Here is a 27,948-nt window from a genome sequence, read left to right on the forward strand (position 1 = left end):
AAACAAGTAAGAAACAAAATAAGCAGAGAGAACAAAAATAAGCCTTGTGAGCCTTCTCATCTAATTTCAAGAAGTAACTTGCCAGAGTAGCCAGTTTATTTAAGCAGGGTGTTACATACATTAGCTAAAGATTTGACCTTCCAGCTGTCTGCCTTCTGAGTGTCCAAGTAAAACCCCACTGACAAAAGACAAGGTATTTTGATTTGTTTTTTCTTAACCAGTTAAAATGCAGCTTCATTTTAAAGCAAGCTGGCCTAACTAGACACTCCCCAAGAAGAATAGTTTTGCTAGAAAAACACACGTATGCATGTGTCTAAACATTTAGTTTTTCATTGCAGTGACGTCTTAGCTGCAGTCCAAACTTTAGGTCAAGCACACAGACAAGTAAATTATCCAAAACACAGAGAATTAGGGCTATTTGCTGAAAGCCAAATGACCCCTCAGATTCCCAGCCTCAGCCAAAAGCCTCACATTTCATTTTAAGCTTTGCACCTTAGGAATATACGTGCAGATGTATCTTAAGCTGCACCAGTCTGTCCTGGTGGTCCTTGGCTCATTACTCTTCGTGGTTGTTATATGCTCCTTCCTTTCCAAGCACCAGGAGCTGCTCACCCACTTACCTGCCCCTGTTCCTCTCTCATTCAGTTCTTTTCAAATTAATTTTCTACACAATTCAATTCATTGCAGAGTTCAGGAAGATATCCTTTGAAAATCTGTCACTTGATGTGCTCCCAGTTAGTCGGAGGATCCCTGGTTGCTCTTCAGGGCAACTACCACAGGACAGACAATTCTGGAAGATGCATGACTAATTACCACACGCATGAAAGCCTTTTGAAGAAGGCAGCAAAAGACTTCATCAGACAGACTGCCTGGTGGGAACCAATTCCAAAGACCTCGGGAGAGTCTGCCACAAGACAAGGATATATACACCATCAGTTCCTAACTCGAGCTGACAACTTGCTGTTACCATTGGGAAACTGCAGCTCAGGAATGAAGGGCCACGGTGACGATTCTTTAACCTACTTTTGCCAGGGAAGTTCCTTAAACCACCACGTTATGGCCTCCGGTAATCACAGCCAGATTCTGCTCTGAAAGTGTTTGCTCTGTCAAAGGACCAGCATTTTTGATAACCTGAACTGCAAACAAACCTCCCTTCATTTTCAAGATAAAAAGAAAACCGGAAGGGATGAAGATAAAGGAACAAAAATACTGCTTAAACTTCCAATTCCTTCTCACTTGCTACGATTACCAAAGGAGCCTGGAGCATTAGTGATCAAGTATACATTTGTAATTCAACTAATTAGTACCTTGTTCCTTTTTCAACTTTACTTAACAGTTAAAAGTTACGTTTACTGTTACTATGTGTAACTATGATTACACTCAAGTACATTTATTATTTTTAGAAATAATTAGGAATAAAGTTTATGTTTAGTTTTGGTAAAGCATTTTGCTTTGTCTTTTAATGTAGCTTTTGAACAGCTAATTTAATTTGCCAACCTTCCAACTGAATGACATGCCATTCAAAGAACAGTATAGGGAGCAGGGAAAGCATAAAAAAAAAAAAAAATCTTAGCACGATGCAATTAGTTGAGTAAATGTGCTCTGTCATTACTGGTGTACATCTCTATACATTCTGGTACTCTATGATGAAGGAGGGAAAAAGGGAAAAAATAAAGGAGGTGGGGGTGGGCTTTGTGGTTTCGTTTTCATTAGTAGCAGATAGCCCATAAGCCACGTACGTGAACATATATTGTCTATTTCCTGTCATATCCTCATCCAGATCTTCAGGAGATGAATACATTAAACATACAAACCTCTGAAAGATGCAACTAAATTAAGAAAGGAGTGCTTGCTTTTAAATCTATTATATTTCTACGTACTTTTAAGCAAGTGTCCGATTCACTCCAAAGCTCAGTTTAACCCTCTAAGGCTAACCTAAGTCAGGGTAGAGACACTAGTGTAACTTCAAGAGAATGACTAATTTCTAGTTGCAGATCATTGTTGATGGTGTTGATGCATAAACCATAAAAAGCACAGCTTGTCTCTCAAGATGCCAGGTGTGTGTTTCATGGTTAGTAGCTAGAAAACATCCTCTTAATTACAAATGGAACATATTGAATCCAGGGGCGATTCAAAAAAAACCAAAACTACTTTCTATAGGCTTGATCTGTACCCTATTGATCTTGGTGGCACCTAGACTGGGCTTCAAATTAGTTGTAGACATTCACTTTTCCAAGTGAATCATTATATTTATAAAAATAGCTACTGAATAGTTCATTAACTGAAAGCACTGACAAGGATCTTTAGTTTAAATAATCTTTTTGATATGTTTACTGGACAATAGTCTTTGCTACAAAATGTAAAACAAAACCCATTAAACCATTTTTAAAATTACCGGTGTTTTGGCAAATTTTGAGTAAAACCAGTGCAACTCATTTTAAAGCTTCTCCATTAGCCAGGATAGTCTAATCTTAATTTCATTTCTTCACTACCATATCCCCTCTAGGAACAAGTACTATTCATGGTATTAGTAAGAAACGCCCAGAAGAATCTAGCACATGGTACTCAGTTTTTGTAACACTAAATACATCTGCATGTATACACATTGTCAAATTTATTTGAATATAATAGCTGGGTGTATCAACAAATAAAAAAATCCCAAACAAAAACCAAATTATGCACCCCAAAATTCCAGCAGCTAAATCAATATTACCTTTTCAGCATTTAGCCTCAAGATATTAAGATGAATGAAGAAATTGGTAAACCTAGAACTATTTTCTCATCCTGTCTGTATACCCCAACATAATTCTTCACAACAGTCTGTCAAGCTGGAATTTTCAGTGTTCAGACACATCAGAACTAGAGATTTTTGAAGCATCTACAATGAAAAAAAGACACTTTCAAGTACATACTACATCTAGCATGACATTTTCATGGTACTCAGTAAAGCCTACACAGCCACATAAGTATTACTTTTAGAAAATAATCTAACCCTGAACTAGACTGAAGTGATGCCTCTGAGATCACACCGGTAGAGATTCAAATGGAAAACTATCTGGCATTTATGGTTTGAAATCCTGTCCATTTGAACCACTTATGCCTCTTGCTACCAGACAAAAATAAAGAGAGCAAAAATAAAAAGGTTGACACCAAAATTACTCCATTACATGTGTTGTATGGCAGTCTGCTAATTTTTTGAAAATACAGTTCATCTAGACACATTCAGATCTTTGTTTTAAAGGTAAAAGCCTAAAGCATGAAAATTATCAGTAATTTGACATTCTAAAACCATGCTAAATAAAACAGGAATGCTGACAGGCAACATCTAAGACAAGCACCAAAAATATTAGCAATCATACCACTGAGAAGTCACTTACTTCAGTCAGTATGTAACTATTTCCAAGATTACTGTCCTATGCAAAGGCACAAAGTAACCAAAGCATGGCTACTGTGAAAAACATAGCTAAGACCCAACAATGTTTTTATATAGTATGAATCAACATTCCTCTAATTACAGTGGAAGAACAAGAAATTTGAAATTCTAGAAATGTTTGTTTTACAGTGAACACTGAAAACATCTAGCTGTTCCCAGTTACAAGCGGGCCAACAACTCAGAGCAAAATCTGTATCATTTACACGCTTAGGTTGCCAGATGAGCCTTTCTATAAAATTAATTATCAGAAAAATTTCATTAGCTCCCTAAAATTTCTCTCTGGAGGGCTGAAAGAATTAAACTTACGCAGAAGGTTAATCTTGACGTGTGGAGCTTTTTTGGTTGGCCCTGTGAAATTCTGGATAAATTATGAACTACTGAAACCTTGCGTTCTCCATGCCTTGGTCCTCTACCATAATCTTTAGGGAATCTAGCAGCATCACATGTATCCAACTCTACACATACATGTTATGTTATAAAAGCCTTTCTCCTGGAGGACTAGAGAATCTCTTCTCTACAATGAGTGCTTTCCCATGAGAATATCCTCCAGCCTACAAAAATCTGCCTCAAAGCTGAGAAACAAGGGCTCTGTCCTGTGCTAGCTGAACCAGGATCACAAGTTTAACAGAGAAGTATAAAATCCCAGTTGGTTGGGTTTTTTTTTCGGCTGTTGTCAGTTTTACTGCCTTTAATGTTGAGGAAGAATTTATTACTCAATCCTAACTCACACAAGATGGCTTAACATTTCCCAGTGGCAAAGACAAGCTTCAACCACTGAACTGCAGTGGTTGCTAGAGAAATCCATATATTTTGCAATTCTAGATATATTTTTATAATACCCTACCTGTAAAATGGAATTATCCAAATATATCCACAAGACCAGACTATTATGTAGCTTCCTCTAGTGGTCAGTCTCTAAATCTTGTTTCTTCTGCTGTTTACTGTAGTTACATACAAATACTGAAATTCTGTATTCAAATCCTGTAAACTTGGGAAGGCATTAAAGTTTATACTTCAGCTCTCTAATACGAAAGCCAAGGAAATTAAGCAGAAACATATTGCAAAACATTTGTTACTGATATTAAAAGGACAAGCAATGAAGTCAGCAAAAAAAGAGAGCTAGTATTTTAGTACTCTGATTTGCCCACTTGTGAATATGTGTTATAGGATATTTAGTTACATGGTCAAACATGACTTTCCCACCGTAAGACTCAGGAAGCAAGACAGATGTTCAGCTTTTAGTTGAGTCTTCAAGTATTTGCTATGAATCATCCAGACTCTGTTTTGACCCTGGAATTAGTATGCATGTGTTTTAATGAGGCTCATCGCTCTACAATAGGTTTGTTTCTGCAATACTACTTTGAGGGAAAGGGCAATTAAAAAGGCATAGCAAAGCATTCACGAAAGTTGAAGGCCACTGAAATCAGACGACAGTTTGATTCACCCCTAAAATACCATGACAAAAATCAAGGCAGCTCTATGATATGGGATGGGAATTTATTTAACAGAGTGAAATTTTATACTGAGTATCAAGAAGATTTCCTTAACAGTTTGAAGTCATTAAGTAAGAGGGAAAACCCAAATGTAGAAAGTGACAACTGCCCATTACTAAACATACTATATTGAACAATCCAACTCTTAAAACCAGTGCAATTATATATCATAACAGCCATCTCTGATATCCGACTCAAAATTAACATAAGGTAATTTAGAGTTAGTAACCTGCGCAGGTGAGCTAACTGAAAGTAATCACAAGGATTGTGTTACCTAAATTGTACAGCTAGGAAAAAATCCTATCACTCGCAGGTTGAAAAGGCTTTAAAAATCTGTGAACCAGTAACTTTGATTATAAGGTTATTCTGTGAAACAGCAGCAGTAACTTTGATGTCTAGCTGAACACCTTCCATTGCCTGAGATTCTTTACGGCCACCTTACACTAACCCCTCTAACTTCTGCATCTTGTTTTGCCTTTGCACTTCCCTGCACTGTGGAACAAGAGAAATGCCCCCCAATTTTTCTTTTTTTTTTTTTTCTTCCCCCTCTCTCCTCCTTTTTCCCTTAAACCTGTAAAATTCCATTCAGCTTTGACAGAGACACTAAGTCTCCAAAACTGACATTGTCATTTATTCATTTATACATTATCAGCAACAACGTGCACTGCCAGTGCAACAATGACTGATGAAACACTTAACGAAGCAGAAACTTTTTAATCAAAGGTCAGGGAGAAACTTTTGAAACACGCCTGCATATTCCCCTGGGAACCCTACAGGTAGCCCAACAAGGCTAAGGCCACCAACCCCCTTAAATGCTCATCCCTCCATTGCAGAAGCTCACATGGAGGTTAAACACACACACAAACACACAAGTAAAAAGAGAAGGGCATGACTGAAGTAAGTAATGATTACATTTCTTTCCCCTTCCCTCTTTTCAGAATATTAGTCTCTGTGTTGCCAGCTAATGCAGCTTGCCCTAGCATTCAAGCTGTGATTTGTCCCCCTTGTGCCTAACATTTAGGAACATGCTCACTGCAACTGCTTCAAATGAGAGGTTCCTCCAATCATTCAGTGCAATGCTTAATATAAGGGTATCTCAGCAGTTAAAATACCTGGCACTATGAACTCCTCTGCTGTCAGTATTTGCCTAACCTCGTGCATTTTTACAGCTGGAATCAGCTGGAATGTGCCTTTCACTTGTCCTCAAAGAGCACACAGCAAGGGATTTACAGCACAGTAACTAACCTCAGGTCTAGAGTTTGCTTATTCCCTGGCATACCGTTACAACCTCAGGAAAAGATAATGCAGCTGACAAAAAGTGTCACTGCTCCTCAAAAAAAATAAAAAAAATGGTCCAATTTTGGGGTGTGCTGCCAACTCTTGTTTATGTTTTTGGCTTCATCTCAGCATGTTTCTAGAACTGTTGATTTTGTTAGAAGAATAAGGGAAGAAGAAGATTTGGCCAGATATCTCCTCAGAAAAAGGTCTGTGCCTGTTCCTCATCATTCTGTAATGGCATTTTGGCATGACAGCAACTGAATACGCAGTGGTATTTGGGTAGCAATGTAAGAACCTAATAAATAAAACATGAAAGTTGAAGTAGAAAAAATTCAATAAAATTTCATGTATGCTTTTCATTTTTCATGCTAAGGATCAGAATATTAAGTACATTTCAGTGCCCAATTCTGTATTAAAGTCACTCATCGTTCCTCATATTCCATTAGAATTAGAAACTCCAACCAAAACCCAGCATGTCAGAGGCAGTACAAACAGTAAGTCCACAGTGTAATACCATACTTACACCTAAGTGACAATGAAGCATCTCTAACAAAATGCTTATGTTCTAAACAGACAAAGTAAGTAGAGAGATACCTGTTTTGCCAGCATGGAATTGAAGGTAAATAGGAGCCAGAGACTAACTACTCTTCCTACACACATCCTAGGGTTCAGCACACTTAGAAATTATAGAATTAATATGGTTCTAGAAAGAATGGTCCTGATATTAACCCTAATGCATCAGAGTATTTCAATTTTAGGACTGTTTTTTAATTGCTCAGTTCCTGGCAGAGTAATTATCAACAACCACCGCCTTATATAACACAACAAAACATGAAAAGAAATGGCCAGTGTGCCTGTATTGTACTGCTTACAGCTTTAAAAAGAAAAGCAGCTATTCTTTGACCTATCTGCATACCAGATTTGAAGCTAAAGAAGTGCAAACCTTTTCATGCAAAATTTCACTTTAAATAATATACGACTTACGCATTTCTTCAACAACATCTGGATCACATTCTCTGTATTTGTCTATTTCTGCCTTTAGCTGCTCTTTTTTTTGCCGAAGGGCAGCAAGTTCCTCTATTAGAGCTGCACGTTCCGCCTGACGATTCAAAGTATGTTGGGAGAATATAAAAAAAAACCAAACCAATAAAAATAAAAATCAGTAATTATTACACAGAACATTTTTCAAAAAAACCAAAAAGATGTAAATTTAAAAGCTGTTTTCACTACTGCTTTCTGTCAATGAACCAGCTGAGCATTTTATGCACACACAAAACTCTCAGTAACACTAAATGATACTGAGTACAAATTGGAAGGAAAAAAATAAAGCCAAAATGGGTAAACAAAAGAACTATTTTCTGCAACCTTTGAACCCCATGTGGTTTGACAAACTCCAAACAGATCTCTTAATTGTTTGGCTTAAAGGTTAAACAGTATTTAGGAGTGCTAGTCTTGTAATTAAAAGACAGCATTATGTAAAAACCTACCATTCACACTTCCACAAATCGACCCTGCATGAATACCCTCTGAATTTATTTTCCTCGTCCTTTTTTCCACACCACTTAAAAGCAGCAGTCTCAGAAATAAATTCAGGTATTTATGACATGGTAGTATTTGCTGGGAGACTATAAAATATTGACTTCAAATATTCTATTGATCAATAAGAATTTGCAGACACTGACTCAACATGAGACCTCCCATTGCCAGCTCAGCACATACTTCTAATTCAGTCTGTAGCTACGGCCAAACACTGTAACTGGCTGATCATGTTAGGGCACTGGGTAGCCTAAAAAAGCCAGATAGCACGAGTTTGTTAAACATCAGATTTTCAGCCAATGCCAATCTCCACAGCAGCCCAGCAGTCTGAGGTGGTTTTTTTGTTTTTCAAACTTCCATATTCCCAGTGCTTTTGCCAACAGTCTGGATTCAGCATGTTCTGAAAATGCAGATTGGAAATCAAAAGCTTCCAGATGCTGCAATATGGAGGCCAGCTGCTCAGAGACCTACATCGTGACACAGATTTCCCAGGACTTCTTCCTGACTTATAATCCGGAACCAAAATGTTGGAAGCATCAGCCAGAACAGAATTTCCAGGACCAACAGCTTCTTGTGACTAGGGCAGGTCCCATGGTGGAGAAGCCAAGCTTCAAAATGCCCATTTGGAAACCTGACAAGCACAAGTGCCTGAGAAACTGTGATTCCCTGATTAAAGGTCAAATCCAGAGCGTTTCTATAAAACATTTTGCATTCTAAGATTTGGCACTTTCCTACAAAATTCTATTCCACCTGAAAGCTTCTGGCTGGTCCTGTTAAGCATTCACGTTTAAGTTTAAATCACTGAGCATCTCAAAACAAATCAGCAACTTCAAATATGCTACTTCCTATGTATGGTAAATGTGAAGCCTAAATATTTTGCAGTGCTAACAGCTTCAGCATGCAAAGAGCACCAAGCTTACATGGCTGCTCAGAACGGTAATTTAGACGTCTAGATTATAAATAAGTTTGTTTTTTTTTAAAAAAAAAGACACCCAACACCTAAGTTTGCAGTTACTAGATTTGTCAGTTCAGCAACCATTTGCAACTTTGGTACATGTGTCTGGCTAGTTCAAGTTTTAAGATATCTTTAAATCTGAAAAAGCCTGGAAGATTACCAGACTTCAGGCAACCACACATTTTCTCAGCCTTGGAGCAGCCAGTTGTCAATATTACACATTAGTGCATGAGAAACTAAGGAATAATCTAGTATCTGGTTATTTCTTTCCTGTCCCTTTCTCATCTGCAGTATTTAGAATTCTTAATGGATTTCAAGTTACTACATATTTACAAACTGTGCATAGTTGTAGTTCTATTTTCTGGTACAAGTGCCTACCCCCCAAAAGCAACTTACAGTATCTTCACGTCCAATTTTTGATTTCTCAATGCTTTTTATTAAAGCCTCTTTCTTCTGACTGCTTTCAGCAAACTGATAAAGGAGACAAAGAACAAAATCAACTTATTTCAGTAACATACAATAGACATACCTATAAAATGTGTATACGTAAAAATATAGTTAAATAAACAGGTGGATGTACACTTTTAAGTATGTATTTTTTATATATTTATAACTTGTGCAATAAAAATAAATACAAAAGCACCCAGATGTAAGTCTGAGGCTCTGAACCACAGAAAAGAATTACAGTAAGCATCTTAAAGTATAAGAAATTTTCATCCCTCTGGGACACAATCTTGTTACGTACTGCATGTTCAGCATGGGACCAAAATCCTATTTCATACCATAACCTGGCATCTCTACGCAAAGGACTCCATGACATGGAGGCTTTGGATTAGATGATTTCCTTTGGTCCTTTTCCAGCTCTCCTTATTCAGAGGAAGCAGTGACAAAAGCTGTAGCAGATGCACCTGCTCAGCGGCTGATACATCTTCCCAAAGTCTGGTATGCCATTGGCATGGCCCCAATCCCTTTTGCATACTGATGAATAGAACCCTCTATAGCTCAAAGGCATGTAAAGCCATGGCCCCCTTTTTCTGTGCAGCACTCACACCACTAGACTTCAGAGCTCCCCTCCTCCAGGCCTGAGGCAGAGGAATCTCAGACAAATTGCATCTCACTAGGGCTGGTGCCTCATTTCCCTGCAATCCAGGAGGAATCATTCATAAAGAGGTGTATCTCTCTGCATTAACCTGCCACCCATTAAGAACCAGGCCCTTCCAGTTCAGCTGCAAGTTTTCCAGAGGCACTTCAGAAACTGTTAAACTGAGCAGGATGTATGACTCGCCCCTCAGGGACACAACATTCAGCATTAGCCAAAGCACCTTGAAATGTTAAGTGAGATCAATAAGACTGGAGAAAAAAAAAAAAAAAAAAAAAAGCAGCTAATAAAATATAGCTTGGGAACTGGTTACTGCATTTGAAACCAACACAAAAAGGGGGGGAAAACAAAAGGAATTAAAAGTAGCATGCTTTGTAAGTACTCACTTTTTGATTTAGCTTTAAGATGTTCTGAGCACCAGTAAGGTTGAAAACTAGCATATGAGACTAACTGTGAAGATGGTGAAGGTGGCTGTCAGAGCACAGGTTTTATTTTGCCTTCCCCTCAATACCCTCATGTGAAGTCTCCACTTCTACATTCCCTTTCTCACTGAGGATCCTGCTTGGTGGAAAAGCACTCCTAGACATTTCTTGCAGTCCCTAGCCTTGATAATTTAATCATATCATTTATATTCTTGTGCAGCTGAAACACCAAGACCACAGTCACACAAAGCAAACATAACTACTTTGGAGCTATAATCACTTCTCAATTTCTATTTAAACTCACGTTCAGTCTGTATTTTCAGAAATAACATGTTAAATGTAAATGCATGATAAACATCAGGCAGAGCTTACTGCCAAGTCCTAGAGATCAGCCATAACGGTAAAAAGAAACTCTGTACTGGTGGTGCGTATAGATTAGGACCCAGCCCAACTGCAGATCACTAGGTTCCTTTTATAGCTCAATATTTAAAAATTAATTACTCTTTCTGGAGAAGTATGTGTTCATACACATGTAAGCATACATACAGACAAGAAGGTCTCCTTTCAAAAATAATGTTTCAATTTTTCTTCAATTTACATCAGAATCACACTAATGGTAAGGCATATATAATTTCAGGAAAAACATGTCCAGCTGTCTACTCATTGCTATCAGTGCAAGCAACCACAGAGGCAGTGCGGGTTTCACTAGGTGGCTTGAAGTACACCAACATCTTCGTCTTGGTGGCTATTTAAACAGTACTTTCTGGGCTTTCCACAAAATTCTTAAAAAATTAAGTGTGTTAGTCCCCACACTATACTGTACTAAACAGAAGTCTACAGTTCAGAAGAGGACAATCTTAGGTGCATATCGCAGTTCATGAAATCCAGGGAAGACACACCAGAGCACACATCATTCAGTATCTCTGAATAATGAATTCTTCTGGAACAAAACTCCCAGGGGAAGCAGAGGAGGCAAGGAGCTTATCTAGGCACATACACCACAAGTGCAAAGAGTAAGCCAATGCCTTCTGCAAGACAGGTCAGGAAGGTGTTGCTTTCTCTGTTTTTTTTCATATTCATTAAGTTCTTGAGAATGCAGAAACATTTCTATAAAATGGAAGTACAGCAAGAGCTTTCAGGGAACTGCAATGAAATTGTAAGAACTAGTTTCCAGCTTGGAATTATGTTTCCCAGTATGGCATCTGATTACATCTTCTTGGTCCTCTATATTCCGCAGCATTTAATTGTGAAAGAGACAGTAACGACAAACACTGAGAACTAAGAAATTTCTTAGACTCTGACCGACATAACATGCAAGGTTGCCATGTCACAAGGTTAGAAGGATTCTATCTAAAAGCAAGGATGATTTTTGAACAATTTTAGTCAAGATTTTGCTTTCTTCTCTCACAATTTTAATTTATTGGAGGGCTTTTTTGATTCTGTCTTCACAATCAAGACTTTACAAAATAAAAAAACACCCCACAGCTCTTTATGTATTATTTAGAATTCACAGTGGGTATTCCCATGACAACAAATAAAAGATGAGGATATGGAAAGAAATGGCAGGAGGCAGTGAGATACTGAAAAAAAACCCAAACACAGGATGCAAAGGGTAAGGAACAGATGGCCAGGGTCTGTGCAAGGAATCTATGACGATGGCAGAAGCAGCAAGGCTTAGATACCGAGGTGGGAACACAGCTGAAAGTAACTACATGAAAGAAGGAAAGGCAGTCAGCAAGGACAAAGGAGTTGGAGGAAAGCTGAATACAGGGGATACGATACTTAATTGAGAGGTAAGGGCAAATGGCAGATGACAGGTTATAGGGCATTAAGAGGAAAAAAAAAAAAAAAAAGGCAGAATTTGCAAGTGTTGTGTATGCAGACAGCAGAAGATCACATCTGCCAAATACAGTGACTTACTTTCCCACTCACCAGGCTGTAGAAAAGCTTGACTGCAAAGGAGCACAGTAGCAGCTAGAAGACTTGAATCCTTGGAGCAATCTTGGGACATTTTTTCAAAGGAATTGGCAAACAATTTCTCAAGAAACATTAACCACCCTGAGCAAAATCTGACTCCTGCCAATAGCAGTGAGTTTGATCTGGAGAAAAAGCTACTTATCGTCTCCCCTCTACACTGTCTGACACACGAACAACCTTGTCTGACACAAGTATAACTGACCAGGTGTGGAAAACAAGTACAGAAAGAGACACTCCGCTGTATTAGAAAGTTTCATGTCTCCGGTCTGACTGCTCTGAATCAGCATATAGTTAAGCAAGATGCAAGAAAGCTGGAAAAATGTCATTAGGGGAAAGCTGTTTAAAGAAGGAGGGGAGACTAAATACCTCAAAAAGTAAAAAAAATAATCCTCCACAAGAGCATCTTCAGTGTTTGCAAAACATGGTAGGAGCCTGCAAGAAAAGTTTAATGAAGTAACTAACTAGAATCTACAAAACAGGAGAGTTGGGAAATAGTTCCTTTACTTTTACAGACCACTGCAGTCAATTAACTGACCACTGGCCTAGCTTCAACACTAATTCTCAACCCAAAATCCATAAAAGGATGTTCTTCCTTACCCTGCAAAGGTCCTTCAGTGTTTAGCCATACATTCGTGCAGCAGTTTGCGTGTGCTAAGTGCTCCATGCTGAGGATAACCATCAGTTCCACCACAGGCCGTGGGGTCTGGTTTGTATCAAACAATACAGACTAGACATACACAGGTAATTTATAATATACTATGCATGCATTACTGTTAGGGTTCCACTTTGGCAAGTCAGTGATGTAGAGTAGGAGGAGGAACGTTCCTTCCCAAAACCTGCCTTATACTGTCCTAGCTCTACACAACGGGATTTTTATTTCCCAGCAATAGTTTTTGTTGGTCGTATTCCTTCTGGTTTCTCGTTCTTAACCACTCTAACCACCAATCTCCCACCAAACATGTAGCTTGTCTCCCTAGCATACATTAAAATATCTACAGACATGGTGTAAGCCATGCAAACACAGACCCCAGAGTATGCATGCTGGACAAGAATCAAACCAAGGTCTCATATGCTAACCACCAAGAGCATTCACAGCTGTTAGGCCACTGTCATTATGGTCTTAAAGAGAAATATCATATGCTCAGTTTTCTTTCTGCCAAAACATTCATCCAAAAATGGTATTCAGAACTACCACTATTGTGAGCACTACTCTCTGTGGCACTACAGAAGAATTCAAGACATTCATTTTTTAATTGTTTATAACTTTGCAAAGTTATTTACTTTGGGTTTGAAGCTCACTATGCTCCGTTTCAGGCCAGAGGCAAGGGCTTGTTTGCTTTTAGCTTAAACAAAAGCAGTTCAAGAATTTTAGGGTGACATTTGCAGTAGATGGGTGTTATTTCTTTCCTATGTTAAACCTAACCCACCACCGAAAAACTTAAATGGAATTGACAGAAGGCATGGAGAGAAAGTACTTCAAAGCATTCCTCTAGATTTTAAAGAAAGATTAAAAAAAAAGTGAACCCAGAAAGCAGACTAATAATATAGAGAGAGTAAAAATGCAAAAGATTAACAGCCAAAGAACAATCTGAAAATATTGAAAACAGACATGTTGTCTTAAAAGAAAGGCACAGAACATTACTAAAAGAAACCACTTAACAATCACTGTTGACTAAACGAATAAAACTTAAGAGAAGGGGGGGGACACAAACCACAAAGACCTCCATGCAATGATGTGTGGTATTGCTTCCTAAAGTACTACACAAAGTAATCACACAAGTACTACTTTGACACATGCAGTCACAAATACATACTTGCCAGGGCCTCCAAAGACACAGGAGTGAACTTTTAAGTTAGCTGATTATGCTCACAGTGGAGTAGAGAGCACCGCCATGAACGGCAGCATTGTCACTTCTGCTCTGCTCTCAGGACACCTGTGCACCACTTGTGAAATACCAGTACTGCAGATAACCCAGCAAACTGAACTGCAGGAGGAACAGGCACCAGGTTCACTGCGACTTTAGTCAGGGATGGGATGTACTCATGGTGAAGCACTGACAGCAAACATACACGCATTATGTAAATACAATTAAAAGATATTTTTTTTCTTTTGTGAAAAGTAAGAGAAAAGAAGCATGCAACATCTTACCCCAGGTCACTCTAAGTCATTCAGCAATACGAAGCAGGGAATCGTGTTTGCTGGGACTTAGAAGGAACATGAGAGAAGCAACCAGGAGACAGCAGCGGTTCAAGATATACAGGCAAGAAGAAAAGTAGAGATTAACACAATATAGAAAAATAATTTTTAATTCAGAAATTGAAGAATTGACAAGACACTTTAGCAAAAGAACACCATAAAATGGATAGTAAGCAAACTGTAGAAAAAGAGAAGAGAGAGTCAGGGCCCACTATATTTCCGTACTCACAAGATTATTCTTTCCTTAATTACGTCATTATAGGTATACTGGAAAAATGTTCAATACAAGCACTCTTTCTTCTATGCATGCTACATATTTTACCATAAAAAGATTACGTCAATTTTAATGCAATCTTTGAAAGAGTCAGTTCAAAAACTTGGGAGAAGGTAGGGAATAAGTATAGCTTTCTGGAGAAAAAGGGGACCCAAACCAAACTGCATTCGCTATTCAAAATGAAGGGCTGGTGTGCCAATTCTTTTAAGTGAATAATGATTCTTTTAAGTGAATAATACTTCTTCCAACATATCATGCTATTAATTCTGCCAGTGTGCAAGTGTTGTCTTTTTAAAGTACTATTTTTTACTTTTGGATTGTTACTTATGTCAGTGAGGGGAAAAAAAAAAAAAAGTATCAGACACTCAAGCTAAATAAGTGAAGGTTTTTTCAGGTAAATAACTGAACAAATATCTGACTTTCCATAAAATTGTCCAACAAAGCACTATAAAGATTCTCAAAAAGTAAGAATTCTGAAGTTAGATCTCTGCATTCATAAGTAGTATTTATGTTTTGCTGGAGTATCCATGTTGGTAACACCGATTTACTTGCCTCTCCCACAAACACAATCCATTTTGTGTTTCAAGATTAAATTTAGGCCTATAATCCTGGTTTATTTAGCATGTTAAAACATGAGAGTGAGACTAAAATATCACATGGTAAATTAGGCATGGCTCTATTCTCAGTTCATGCTGAGTATGAGACAAGTTCTTCCTGCAATTGGTTTTGGATAAAGAAAACAGAATGTGTGGGTTATCCAGAAGAAAGAATGAGGAATTTCCCCTCCATTACAACCTTCACCAATCCATGCACAAGCCTTATATTGCTAGCTGCAATTATTTTAAAGATTGTTACTGTAGTAAACCCTCTACATTAAAAGTAGCTTTTAATTCAATTATTTTCTGATTTTTTACATTTGCCATAGTTGTTAGGTTAAAGTTTATGTAGAGAAGATGTGTTGCCATGAGCTTTTGGTTTTGCTTCATTCATTTGCAACACCATTGGTAAGTACTAGTTACGCCACAGAAAATAACCACTCCAGGCCAATCTCCTTAATAGACTGAAGGTGAAAGAAACAGCTGTGCAGCCTGAATGAAAGAACTGAATTTCTCTGGCTGCTTTCAGAATTGGCATAATTGGCACAACCTGAGGGACAGATGGCCGTCTACTCAGATACAAATACTAAGTATGCCTGATCAACCTTAAAAAAAAAAGGGGGGGGGGGGGGGGTGGGAGAGAAGCTGAAACTCCTCATTCTTCAACACTGTTTCATAAATGCAGTCTAATAGGGAAACTGAAAGAGCCAAAAAGCACCCACATGACTGACAGAACTATAGAAAATTTTAATACCTGGACACGAAGGGTGCTTGTTACTGCCTATTAGTGTATTTACTAAACCTATGAAGTCCAAGGTCATAGTTAACAGGTCTGTTCAAGGCAGAAAGAACACTGAAAAATATCTTCCCTTGGAAAGAAAGGGAGAGGAAAAAGAAAAATTTTCACCTTCCCCTAAAGGGCTTTTAAAGATTGCTGTCCTAAGCAGCTTGACCATACGCTGACATGGCCTTCAGGGACTAAGCACAGACAGTCCCAACTTAAAAAACAATATTCATCTGATATTCCCTGAGCTGAAGCCGTGCCTAAAGACTACAAAAAACAAATCAAAAATTTATTCCACAGACTTCTTAAAAAGCCCAAATTCTACACTGAGATGTTATCAGTAAAATAAAAAGCCTCAGTAAAATACACGTATCGAATTTCAGAGTTTTGGCAGCACTCTTACATATTCACTCTTTGTGCCAATTTCATTGTTTTTAAGTAATGCTCAGACAGATAACCAAGTCATCTCAAACTCCTGATAGGAAGAATAGTCTTTAATGGAACTACCATGTGCTCATTAATGAGCTGTTTGACTGTGATGAGAAAGGCCTTTCCTCTAAAGTCTTCCTGCTTCAAACTAACTCCACACATTTTGGTTTTATACTACGGGGGTTTTTATTTTTAAATTTCATTCCTTTCAGAAGGGGAAACTGCTATGAAGTGAGATATAAAATTGCATGCTCGTATTTTATTTCTGCATGCATGCTAATTTTCTAAAATAAAATATGCTATATTAATTGCATGACAAGATTTTAAGATGAAAGTCAAAGTTAAAATTAAATAAGATTACAACTCGCTGTCACCAACAAATCCAGCTTTGAAAATTACTGTTGCCTCCACCCTATCCCCAGGCTGGAAGCTCCTGGCCTTACAGCAGAGGCAAACTTCCAGGTTTGCCCGACAGTGCAGAACATCTAAGTCTTTAAACTTTCGCAGGACGCTGGGTTTCTGCCGATATGCTGAACTGTCAGTCACATATCGCATGCCAACGCTGGGGCAGGGGAGATGTGCAGGGCACAGGGCTGCATCTGTGCCAGATTTGACTGGGCTTCTGGAATGACAGCCCCATGTTTATTCCCAATGTCTTTGCATTTCAGAGTAACAATTTTCATTGCAATGTCAGGAGCGGAGCCAGCAGCGTGCAAGCCTCTTCGAAAAGGAAAAATAAACTATGTGATATTACCTAAAAAATTCACACTTTCATAGAAAACACTGTTAGAAAAACCTAGTACTTCCTCATGCATATCAGAATGAATATATAAAATACACTACCAGGGCATCGTAACAATATATCCTTTTTAATATAGTAGGATTCTTCCTTCAAGCCTTCTTTATAATCTTTACAGCTACTACAGAGCCAGTTGTTTTGGTTTTTTTTTGTAAAAAACATAATTGCTATTAAATCATGCCAATTTTAGCTTATGCTCATCAAGAAGGCAGGAAAGGAAAAGCTACACTTCACAGTTGCCATCAATCTAGTTATATATTAACAGCTAGTGAAAGGAAAAGCATGAAATTCAACTAATGAACACCAAATTATTAGGTTGCTTAATTCTAACAGAAGCCTCCAGAGCACTGTATTTTTAGAAGTCTGCCATGACAGCAGTAACTAAGCATACCCTCCCAGGGCTTGTAGCATGCCATTAAACATAATTCCACAAGGCTCTAATAAGTTACAGCATTAGAAGAGTATTCTCTGCTGGACATTTTAGGACTTACTAAATTCAGAATCATTTCAAGACATCAACATTTTTACAGTGCAAGATGCAAAGAGGTAACAAAACCCCTGGATGCTTCAAATAAAAAATTATTAGCATCTTCCAGGAGACTGATCCAGGGAATAAGCTTTACAGGATCAACAAACAAACAAGCATAGATATAATCAACATATTCTCAATATTTAAATGATGCAAATTCTCAGCCTCTTGCTTTTAGGACACTTCCTACTGCTACAGCTCTCACTGGACGGTATGAAGTTAGCTGGTCATAGCATACCAGCTTCACAGCTGGCCATTTCTTTACGTGTCTAGTCATTATTTCAAAGAAAACATACAGGTTAGTGAAAGCATGCAGGCTGAAAATAGGGAGGAGTCACTAATTGCATCTGTTGGGAGAGTTATTACTATGCAAGGGAGGGAGGGGGAGAAAGTGAGCCATAAAGGAATGGAACCACCCAGCAGACTGGGGCTGCAATTATCAAGCTGGCCAGGTCAATCCAAGTAATAATAAATAAATAAATAAAGTAGAAAGCTAAATGAGATACCCTCAAATATGAGCAAAAAAGGGAGGTCCAGCATGGATACGGGAAAACTGCTGTAAATGCTTAGGCAACACATTGGGATCCTGCCTGTATAGTATAGTGGGCATTAAAAGAGACCTCTTCAGCAATTAGACTTTTATTTTTCATGGAAAGGGACAATTCATTACGTTTTCTGCAACCTAATAAAATTAAATTGTAAGCGTACGTATTAGAGAAAAATGTCTAAATAAATAATCCCTAACACAAATCACACGCATTAGTTGCAGAAGTACTGATGTGCTTCTCTGGTTTTAGAGGACAATTCTTTAACAACTCTAACTTTGCTATTCTCCAACATCAATAAAATTCATACTAAAAAGATAGCTCTAAGCTTTTCTAAAAGGTATTTCAGCTAAGCTTAAGGTCATGATAAACCTTAAGACACTTTATGCATGCAAGTCCTTTCTGTTCACTACAGGAAAAAAAAGTCTTTTTAAAAATGTACTGAATTACTACAGGCATTCAACTGATCATAAAGTGAAAATCTTGCACCTCCAAAAAAAACTTGTTTTATAAAAAGCAGTAAGCTGTGGATTCCAAAGATGTTGCACTCAGGGACATATTTTAGTGGTGGACTTGGCAGTGCTAAATTAATGGCTGGACTATCTTAAAGGTCTTTTCCAACCTAAGCAATTCTGTAATTCTATGACCTCTAGGGATAGACCATCACTACCACGAGGAGAAAGAAAAACAACAAACCAAAACAAAACAGTGAGAGACCCTGCATTCAAAACCATCTACAGAGGCTGAAAACTGGAAGAGATCCAAGGTCTGCAAGGAGCTCTGTTAAAAGACCGATACAACATCTACTGAAGACACTTCTGCAGAGCCGTGCAGAAAGCTTGCTTCACAGCAGGAGGTCCCCCAAGCACACTGGCTGACTCAAAGCACCAGCCAGCGCACACATCCTGCCTGACATATTCAGCAGCATCACGCGACTCCAAGCGCCATCAGGCTTGTTACCCCTCACTGAACATCTGACTTCTCCACCTCAGTTCAGGATTGATTTCTTTAACCCAGCCACCTCTGAGCGCTTGTACCTATTAGCAGTCCAGAACCAATCTCCAAACTCTGTGGAAATACACTGACAGCCGAGCGAGTCCACAGGATCGAGGAGGCTGCTCAGACTCAAACAGCATGGACAGCAAAAGTTTCTCATGCTTTGGTCAGTGGTCTCGAGCAGTCTCTATTCAGCAACTTTCCACACAGTAATCCAGTCACAGTATTTGAGGACGAAAAATACATCTGTCTAAAAGAATAGAAATAAACCAAGCTGCATCTTGAAAGGACTTTCTGATGGTTAAAACTCAAAATTTCCTGTGTCAATTCTGAACAAATCAGGTTCTCTCCTTTTAGTTATGTTGTCAAACACCTCCAGGAGGCCTTCAAGCCACGTTACACACCAATATGATTATTTTTTCGCATTAACTATTTCAAACTACATGCATTCCTAACAAAAGCACACATTCCTAATATAGGATTCCCCAAGTCTTTTTTTTTTTTTTTAAGAAAAAAGAAAATAAATCCTTTCTCTTTTCATATTTAAATAATTGTAAGTACAAACAATTTGGTACATGTGAAATCACTATTTAAACAAGTTAATTCCTGGGTTGTTTTTTGGTGTTTTTTTCTGGTTTGGGTTGGTTTTTTTTTAAACTAGCTGCCAAAGGAGAGTTAGGATGTACCAACTTCAAGTTCTTCCCCTGGCTCAATACATGAGTCATGGGAAGTGAAAATCCCTGCTTTTACAAACCCTAAGGCTGGGATTTAAGGAACGAAACATCAGCTAATTCCTTCCATCTCAACTAACACTGGCCCAATGCAATGCTTAGTGGGAGAAAAAAAATTGCCAGAAACTCTCCTCAAGTCTCTGATGCTCAAGCGTGTCTCGAAGTGAGCACAGGGAACAGCATAAAAAGCCCGTCTTGTGTCCTGCTCTAAAAAGACTGTTTACTCTCTGTTGTGGTACAAGGTGACATCATCCTGCTATCAGTCTCAGAAGGAAAAGCAGCTATAATACGTTTGCTGTCATTGCAAAGCCTGAGAATACAAAAGAATAACCCAAAAGAAAGCAACGTCACGAGAAATAAGGTAGGTGTGACAACAATAAAACGGTGAAATGAACAGTTTTGCACTGAACAGTGAAATGAGCTGTCACAAAACCAGACTGGGGAAAGGAAGTAAAGTGGTTGTTTCCCCAAGCTACTGAAGTACAGTGCTCACAGTACTGTCAGTAATGACATTAAAACCTGCAAGATCTTTGAAGAATTTGGTACTCCAGGTCCCTACGTTAAGATTAAAAATATTCTATTATGCTGTGGCAATCCTCTGTGACCTTATTGTTCAATCATATATCCCTGTCACACAATGACAGACACCCTTGGATGTCACCAAGGATCACCAGAATTGCTCCTGCCTCCCTTATGCCCTGTAGTGTCAGTACTCAGCCTGCCCTGTGCAGCTCCAGCCTAGATCCCCCCAGTCACGCTGGCTATGGAGGGCAATGCGCAGAGAGATGGGACATCCCTTATGGCTTCTAAGGGTTGGGTGAAAAAGGCCTCACTGCACTACTTACCTTAACTAATACTTAATTCAAGGCACTATAAACCAAAATGCAAACAAGCATTAATCCACCTTATTTAAAACAGACCGCACAGTTCCAAGCGTTCTACCAAAGATGTAGATGAAGAAATGAAAGAAAAGCTAAGCAGAATCTGTTTATACTAAGGTTACACCAGAAAGGTTTCTCTTTCTCACTCACTGATATGCCATTCCCTACCTGATAAACCTTGACAACAGTTGTTGGCTGCATACGTGCCTTTTCTTCTTCAGCAGGTAACATATCCTTCACATTCACATCCCTTCTGTAGCAATACCTACATCGGAACAATACAAACCCCAAACACGCAAGGGGGCCGGTTGTACAAAACACATCAGCAGCTCTTGCCTGAGATTGAATGTGACTGTGATTAACATGCTGGAGTTGCTCCTCTCCATTCTCCTCATTTTATGCATGCTATGAAATCAATCAACAACAGGCAGAGGAATCATCAATAAATGATGACCCTTCTGTTTACACAAATTAGGTCAAATGCTTTGTTAGTTTAATAAAACCCCTAAGCTTCCAGTATTGTTATGCCAAGAATAAACATCTCATTTTTTCAACATATAATTGATCATAGGTAATTCAAAGCTTCAGAACCTGACTGCCAGGAAAATACTGATAAAGAATAAAACCGCATCCTTTCAGCTTTTCTTACGGAAGGCAAAAAACACCCCACCCTCTCAGTGAAGCTTCCACAGTTCTCTCAACAAAGGTGAAATTCCATTAAAAATTTCTCCACTTATAAACCTTGTTAAAACAAAACTCAATCCACACCCTCGCTCTAGTTTCACCACTTCATAGCTGTAGTGAAACAACTATAAACCCACCTAACCAAAATGCAACCTCCAACATCTTTTATTTTTTCAGTGGTCCAATTCACAGCTGCATAAGCATAACCAAGAGGTGAAGAATAAGCATATGGCAGAAGGCATAAATCTTAAAGAGCAACCATGCCACTGCAAAACAAATCAATACAAAAATTCATAGGAATCTACTTAGTAATTCTTAATCTGTGAGCTATCAGAGAAAAAAAAATGCAGTAGATGCTACACAAACTTAAGATATTTGTTGTCCTAGCTTTTCAGAAAAACAGGAAGAAATCCAAACAGTAACCCTGGGTTAGAGCAGCACCCAGATCCCAATCCTAAGCAGATCAGCACAAGATTTGCTATATGTCAGTTCAGGGATTAGCACCCCTCTCCGAACACTTGCCCACACAAAAGCAACTTGAAAGATGGGGGTGGGGAGGGAAGCTGTGCCTAAAGAAAATATATTTCAAGCATTGTTTATAATTGCCACATCTCTGCACAAGGGGATCACACTGACCACGTAATAGATCCTTCCCAAAAATAATTCTAGGGTATACACAACAACTGTAGAGTTGTAACTTTAAACATCCAGATAAAACTGCCTTGCTCTTCATTATGAATGTTGAGCCAAACTTCTTTGCTACCAAGTCTCTACATTGGGGTGTGGCTTGATTATCACTAAAAAAACCTGAAACAAAAAATAAAAAATTTAGTTCCTAAGCCAGCCTCCCCACAGTCACAAGCTCTGTAAGATGCAGAGAGCTACAAGCAACTTGGCTAAAACATTACGAAGTACCAACATACTCAGGCCAAAGGTCCTGTAGCAGGCCCAACTCGTCAAACATAAGCCTCAGCACTAGGAATTAATAAGAGAATTTGCATCGTGGTGAAGCTTGTTCGATATTCCTCCACGTTATTTCCCAATGTCCCAAGTTCAGCATTTGGCATCACTCCTTTCCCTTCACTACTTAACCATACCCTCAGCGAAAAAAGGTAACTGCCTCCTGGTGAAAAGCCCTTAATTGCAGTATCAACTGAACTGCTTGATTTTTAAACTTGTGCCTTAAGTAAGGCAGCTTGGTTCTGGCTTTTAACTGCTGAAGAAAGAGACCAGCTCATGTAGTTAACAAGCAATCTGGACAAGACACGGAAAGAAAACACATCTCTCTCAGCATGCCACAAGCTGTATCCAGGAATGATCAAAGACAGGCAACATGCAACAGAAATGGTACAATCGCTTACTTTTTTCCTCTGCTTTGCATACTCTGCCAAGAAGTTTTGTGATACTTGGTGACTGGATTTAGAAACCCTTAAGAAAATCTGTATGTGTTCCCATCAAGAAGAATACAAATACTAAAATAGCTAACTTGAACTCACAGACAGAATCTGTTATCATCTTGTAAAAATGTTCAGAGTGATAATTCATTGAAAATGCCACCTTTCCACAGTGTCAACAGAGAAGCTATTTTCAGCAGTGAAAATGTTTTTCCCTGCAATACTGAAACATTTCCATTCTCATCAGAAAAGCAAGGTAATGAATATAAGTACTTTTAAGGACTCATAACGCGGCCTAAAGAGAGCTCTTCTATCAATAAGCCCATATGCAGGACTTGGTTTGCAAATAAGGGTCTGGTAACAAAACTATTTCATTCAACTGGAACAGGTTTATACTGCAAAACTCTTTATGTCAGCATAGTTTATTTCCTACACAGAAATAGCCATAAAATAGCATCACAATACAATAACTACATGCCTATTATAATTCCATAATAATAGATGGGTTTATGTTTAATAATGTAACAGTACATTTAAAGCAGTACAGCATATGTTTGTAGTAACGCCTGGATACTTCTGGTGGAGCGCATTAGGCAGATTCTGCAAGACGTTTCAAGGAAGTTATTCATCAGGGTATGCCAGAGACCTGCGTGATCAATTACCTTTAAAATTCATGATGGGACTGGGCCCAAGGGCAAAGACAATAAATATCAACTTCTTCATTCAACTACTTGGCTATAATATGGAGCACGAGCAAAACCAGAAAGTATCCAAGAGCAAACCATTCGCATTCAACAAGACAGTGGCACCAGGGTGTTTAGTGAACAAAGCAGGCATTTTGGCATGTATTTGTTCAATTGCTCAGCTGACATTTACATTCTGCAGAGTAAGTAACCTGGTCTAAAACTGGTGTGACTATACTAATAAGGAGAGTAACTTTACCAGGAAACTGTTCCAAGTTCAGTGCAGAGTTAAACTGATCTGTTTCAGATAAACAAAACTTCACTGGTGTAGGAATGAGCACATTATTACTATCAGTCAATATAAGTGAACTTAAGCCCAGTCATGCCAAACTAGGTCCGTGCCTGGAAATATTACAAGCATATCCAGTTGAATCGAGGAAGTTTTTAACATCTGGACTCCTTTTGAGTTCTGAAAACAAGGCAGTAAAGGAAAAGACAAAACTGTCAGTGGGACAACTTCATATTAGCCAAGTCTCAGTACACACAAGGTACAGTTTATATCCAAGACACTAACAGGTCATCCGAGATGTTGTTAAAGTTACTCAAAACACAGAGCAAGTCGGTGGCAGAAACTGTAATTAAAGGGTTGATAATTTTGATGACCCATACACTACCACAACAGCTAACTCAAGTGGCACTTTCCAACCCATCCAAAGCACCTGCCTGGAAAATTGTCAATAGGCAGTTCCAGTCAATGACGGGAAGGACTGCAGCATTTCCTCCTTACTGCCACAGACCCCTGACTGTATCACTGGGTCATAAAGATGACATGAATTAGTGAATAAGGAGAAAGGAAGTGAAAGTTATAGCAAGTCTTAATTCTTGGCCTTGAAAACTGCTGCAAAGGAATCGGGTATGCAACACAGTACCAGTAGCCTCCTCCCTCTGCCAGATCCACACAAGCAGACACATAAAATACCTTCAGATAGCCATCTAGAGCATCCAGGCCAGTAATAAAAATGCTCAGGGCAAAAGGAAATAATCTTACGTTGGTTAGAACAGAACAGTGGACTGGCCTCTTTCAGTTTATTTATGACAGAGATTCACAAGCAATGACAGCATAGCAAGGGATAACTGACAAGGTTACCTCTCGGCTGGTCACAGAGCACTCTATGCATAAACAAGCAATTTCAACTGCACTGATCACACTTTAATCTGCTTTGAACAGTCTTCAGATTGACAAACTGCTTTTTCAATTGAAGCTGGGGAAAAAGCATGTTTTAATAGAATTAATTTGGAGCTTTAAAAAGCAGGTGAAGTTGACAATGCCGTGCAGAAGATGGCAATGATGATACCAAAGCTACGCCTGAAGAAAATAATGTCTGAAAATGTTCAGATGCTACCAGTAATTTGCATTAATTCAAATGATTCTTTGATGAATGGACATAATGCTAAACAAGCACTGGAGAAGTTGACACTGTTGTGGTGCAATCAGACCATAAAGATAGTTTATTGATCTTGTTATCACGTACTCCAGTTGCAAATAAACTCATGAAGAGATGATTTCCCACCCCAATTAAAAGAAGCAAGACAAACAGTTCCTAAAAAGTAGGAAAGAACCAGATCAGTAAAACAGCAACGTTGCAAGGTTGCAAGAAAAGACGCCTTGCTCTTCTGCAGAAGATAATGACCAATTTGCTCTTCTCTCCTAATAAAGGTGCAATATGGGATTACAAAAGCACTCACAAATTAAGCTACTGCTAAAAACAGAGAGGAAAAGCACAATGGCCATGAGCAGAAACTATCGCTACGTTTAGTTCGGTTATGCATTTCAGTCCTTTCATAGATTTAGATCATTACCACTTGATGGTCTACACTATATAAAGACACATAAAAGCATATGTTGCCTAAGCATTTAGTGGAACCCTTTAAATGATGTTTTGCATCACGTTTTGCACATGCTTTCAGCAGCAAGTAGACAAAAAGTCTTCTCAAGCTCCAACAAAAACAACCTCCAAAACTTTTCTGACATGATAGCAAGATAATGAGAATGTTGCACCATGCATGCCACACAATTCCTATAGCAAAAATCTGTGTGCATACATACATATGCACACACGAAGAGAGTGTGATATGAACAAGAATGACAAGGGGTATACGAAAAAGCAAACCCATTCAGGTAAATAAGTACTTTCCTTAAAATAGATTTACCTGAGACTTCAATTCTTCCAATTTACACTTCCTGGCATGAAGAGCCTTACTGGGAAAAGCCCAGAAATAATTAGAAGTTCCAATTCTATCGGTGTCCACCATGCCATCATCAACTAAGCTTTGCAGAATCTCTTTCACTGACATCGAGGCTAATAAAAAAAAAAATCAAATTAGAACTGCATAGCATCTAAACTATGGAGAATTATGAATACCATAAGCCATCATCTACAAGCACCTGTATGCATATTTCACTACAGTGTCAGCAACCTGGAAGAGTTTAAGAGGACACCATGCTTGATGCTTCACTTCAAGGGATGAATCTCTTTCAAGTCAGCAGTTTATAAACATAAAGGCTGCTATTCTGTACCATCTGCTACCAGATGTTTGTAAAACACTGCTCACAAGTATCATAAAACATACATGCATATTATAGCACAATACAATAACAAACTCATGTGAGAGGGTACTTGAGAAGTTGTCTTGCAATCTTAAGTCTAACATGGATTAATTTATAATTTCTAGATTAGAAGTTTAATTGCATTTCACTTTGTAATGTTTATCAAAGCATTTAACAGCAGCAGAGGCAACAAGATCACCTGGCTACAGACTCAGGAGGGGCAGATTTTACTTTTGTTATATTCAGTTCCAATACAGAAAGTCATCTGCATTCAGAAGGACCCAAAACATTTCTGAACATAATTGTTCCTTTTCTAGCAAATATGTGGTATAATTCACCATTTCAAAAAAATTATACCTGTTCAGCAAAGCAAAGTAATTATTATTATCCTCCAGTGTTGCAGATAAAGTCTTCTGAGCAAATTCAAGGTTTTCAGGGACTGACTTTCCATTTCAAGTCTAAAGGGAATCACAGATCAGGAACATCCAATCTTTTGCAAGCTATAGGCCGGGTGCCAGTACAGGGGCATTTCCACAGGCTAGTTTTTCTTTTCAGGTTAACTGGGGTTTGGATTGTGTGGCCAACTGCCTTCATATGCAGAGGCAGGATGAATTTGAACCATTCGGAGGTGTTAATTGTTTTAGAAACTCTACGCTCCAGATTTTGAAATGTGAAATTTCATTGCTTGTATTTACTGTTTTGCATCGTCTTCCTCAAAATTACAATTAAACATATGGCTTGAAAAACCAATCAAGACAGCACCACACCTCTCCAGAAACCTATGAGCGTGTCTGTCAGCTGCTGACATAACCAAGAAACACTGCTTTGCAATATTCACATATGCCTGCAGCTCTTTCAACAAGTTCATTTACTCTTGAAGTACCACAAAGATATGCTAGTCAAGGACGGTGTCAACTACACAAACAGTATGCTTCGCCCAGCTTTCGTCGATGAACATAGAAAGAAACAGGACGGGGTATATACAGAACTGAACAGCATAAAATAAATCCTCTTAGACCTAATCCTAAACCAATGGATCTCATCAGGAAGGCTTCCATTGAAAAGACAAACCCATTTACAGCTGTCCAGCCATCTTTTTTCTAGAAAAGCTCAACAGAACATTGATCATGTACATCTGGACTGGCATTTTATATTTTTGACATTACAGACAGATATTTAAATCTTCTGTTCACTACCCGAGTGCACATAATCATTTCATTCACTGAAAGTCACTGTAAGTCAGGCATCTCAGACTCCAGGAAAAACCCCGTCCCATGTTCTAGTGGTTAACCTGGAGTTAACTGTGACATTTTAATCACCTCCCATTCTGGCCCTAACATCTTATTGCAAGTGACAAACATTAGCAAACCAAGGGAGGAGCATGCTGTTGATGTCACTTTTAATGCTACAGCCCTGCCATTGACCAGTCTCCCTTTTCAGCTATTTTTTCCATTATTACAATCACAAACCCAAAACTGTAGCCAGGAAAATTTACACTGTATGACCCGTCCCAAAAACAATGAATGCCTCAAGAGAAATAACTTTTGTAAATACTTACTAATCCCTTTTTCTTTTGGAGCAATCTTCTCTATATCCTTCAGCTGGAACACATCTTTCTGTGCAAA

General features: G+C 38.5%; 1 protein-coding gene across 2 annotated transcripts in view; it reads right to left on the bottom strand.

Moving 5' to 3' along the window:
- MND1 (meiotic nuclear divisions 1) overlaps window positions 1–27,948 on the bottom strand; it is a 44,558-nt gene that overhangs the window by 13,266 nt on the left and 3,344 nt on the right. For both annotated transcript variants that reach the window (XM_037378433.1, XM_037378438.1), the window contains exons 3-6: window positions 27,882–27,939; window positions 25,927–26,075; window positions 9,092–9,166; window positions 7,189–7,303 (exon numbers count right to left, since the gene is read on the bottom strand). In XM_037378433.1, coding sequence (XP_037234330.1) covers window positions 7,189–7,303; window positions 9,092–9,166; window positions 25,927–26,075; window positions 27,882–27,939 — 397 coding nt within the window. The remainder of the gene's footprint in view (window positions 1–7,188; window positions 7,304–9,091; window positions 9,167–25,926; window positions 26,076–27,881; window positions 27,940–27,948) is intronic.

The sequence above is a fragment of the Falco rusticolus genome, chromosome 1, assembly GCF_015220075.1.
Source record: "Falco rusticolus isolate bFalRus1 chromosome 1, bFalRus1.pri, whole genome shotgun sequence".
In the NCBI taxonomy this organism is placed as follows: domain Eukaryota; kingdom Metazoa; phylum Chordata; class Aves; order Falconiformes; family Falconidae; genus Falco; species Falco rusticolus.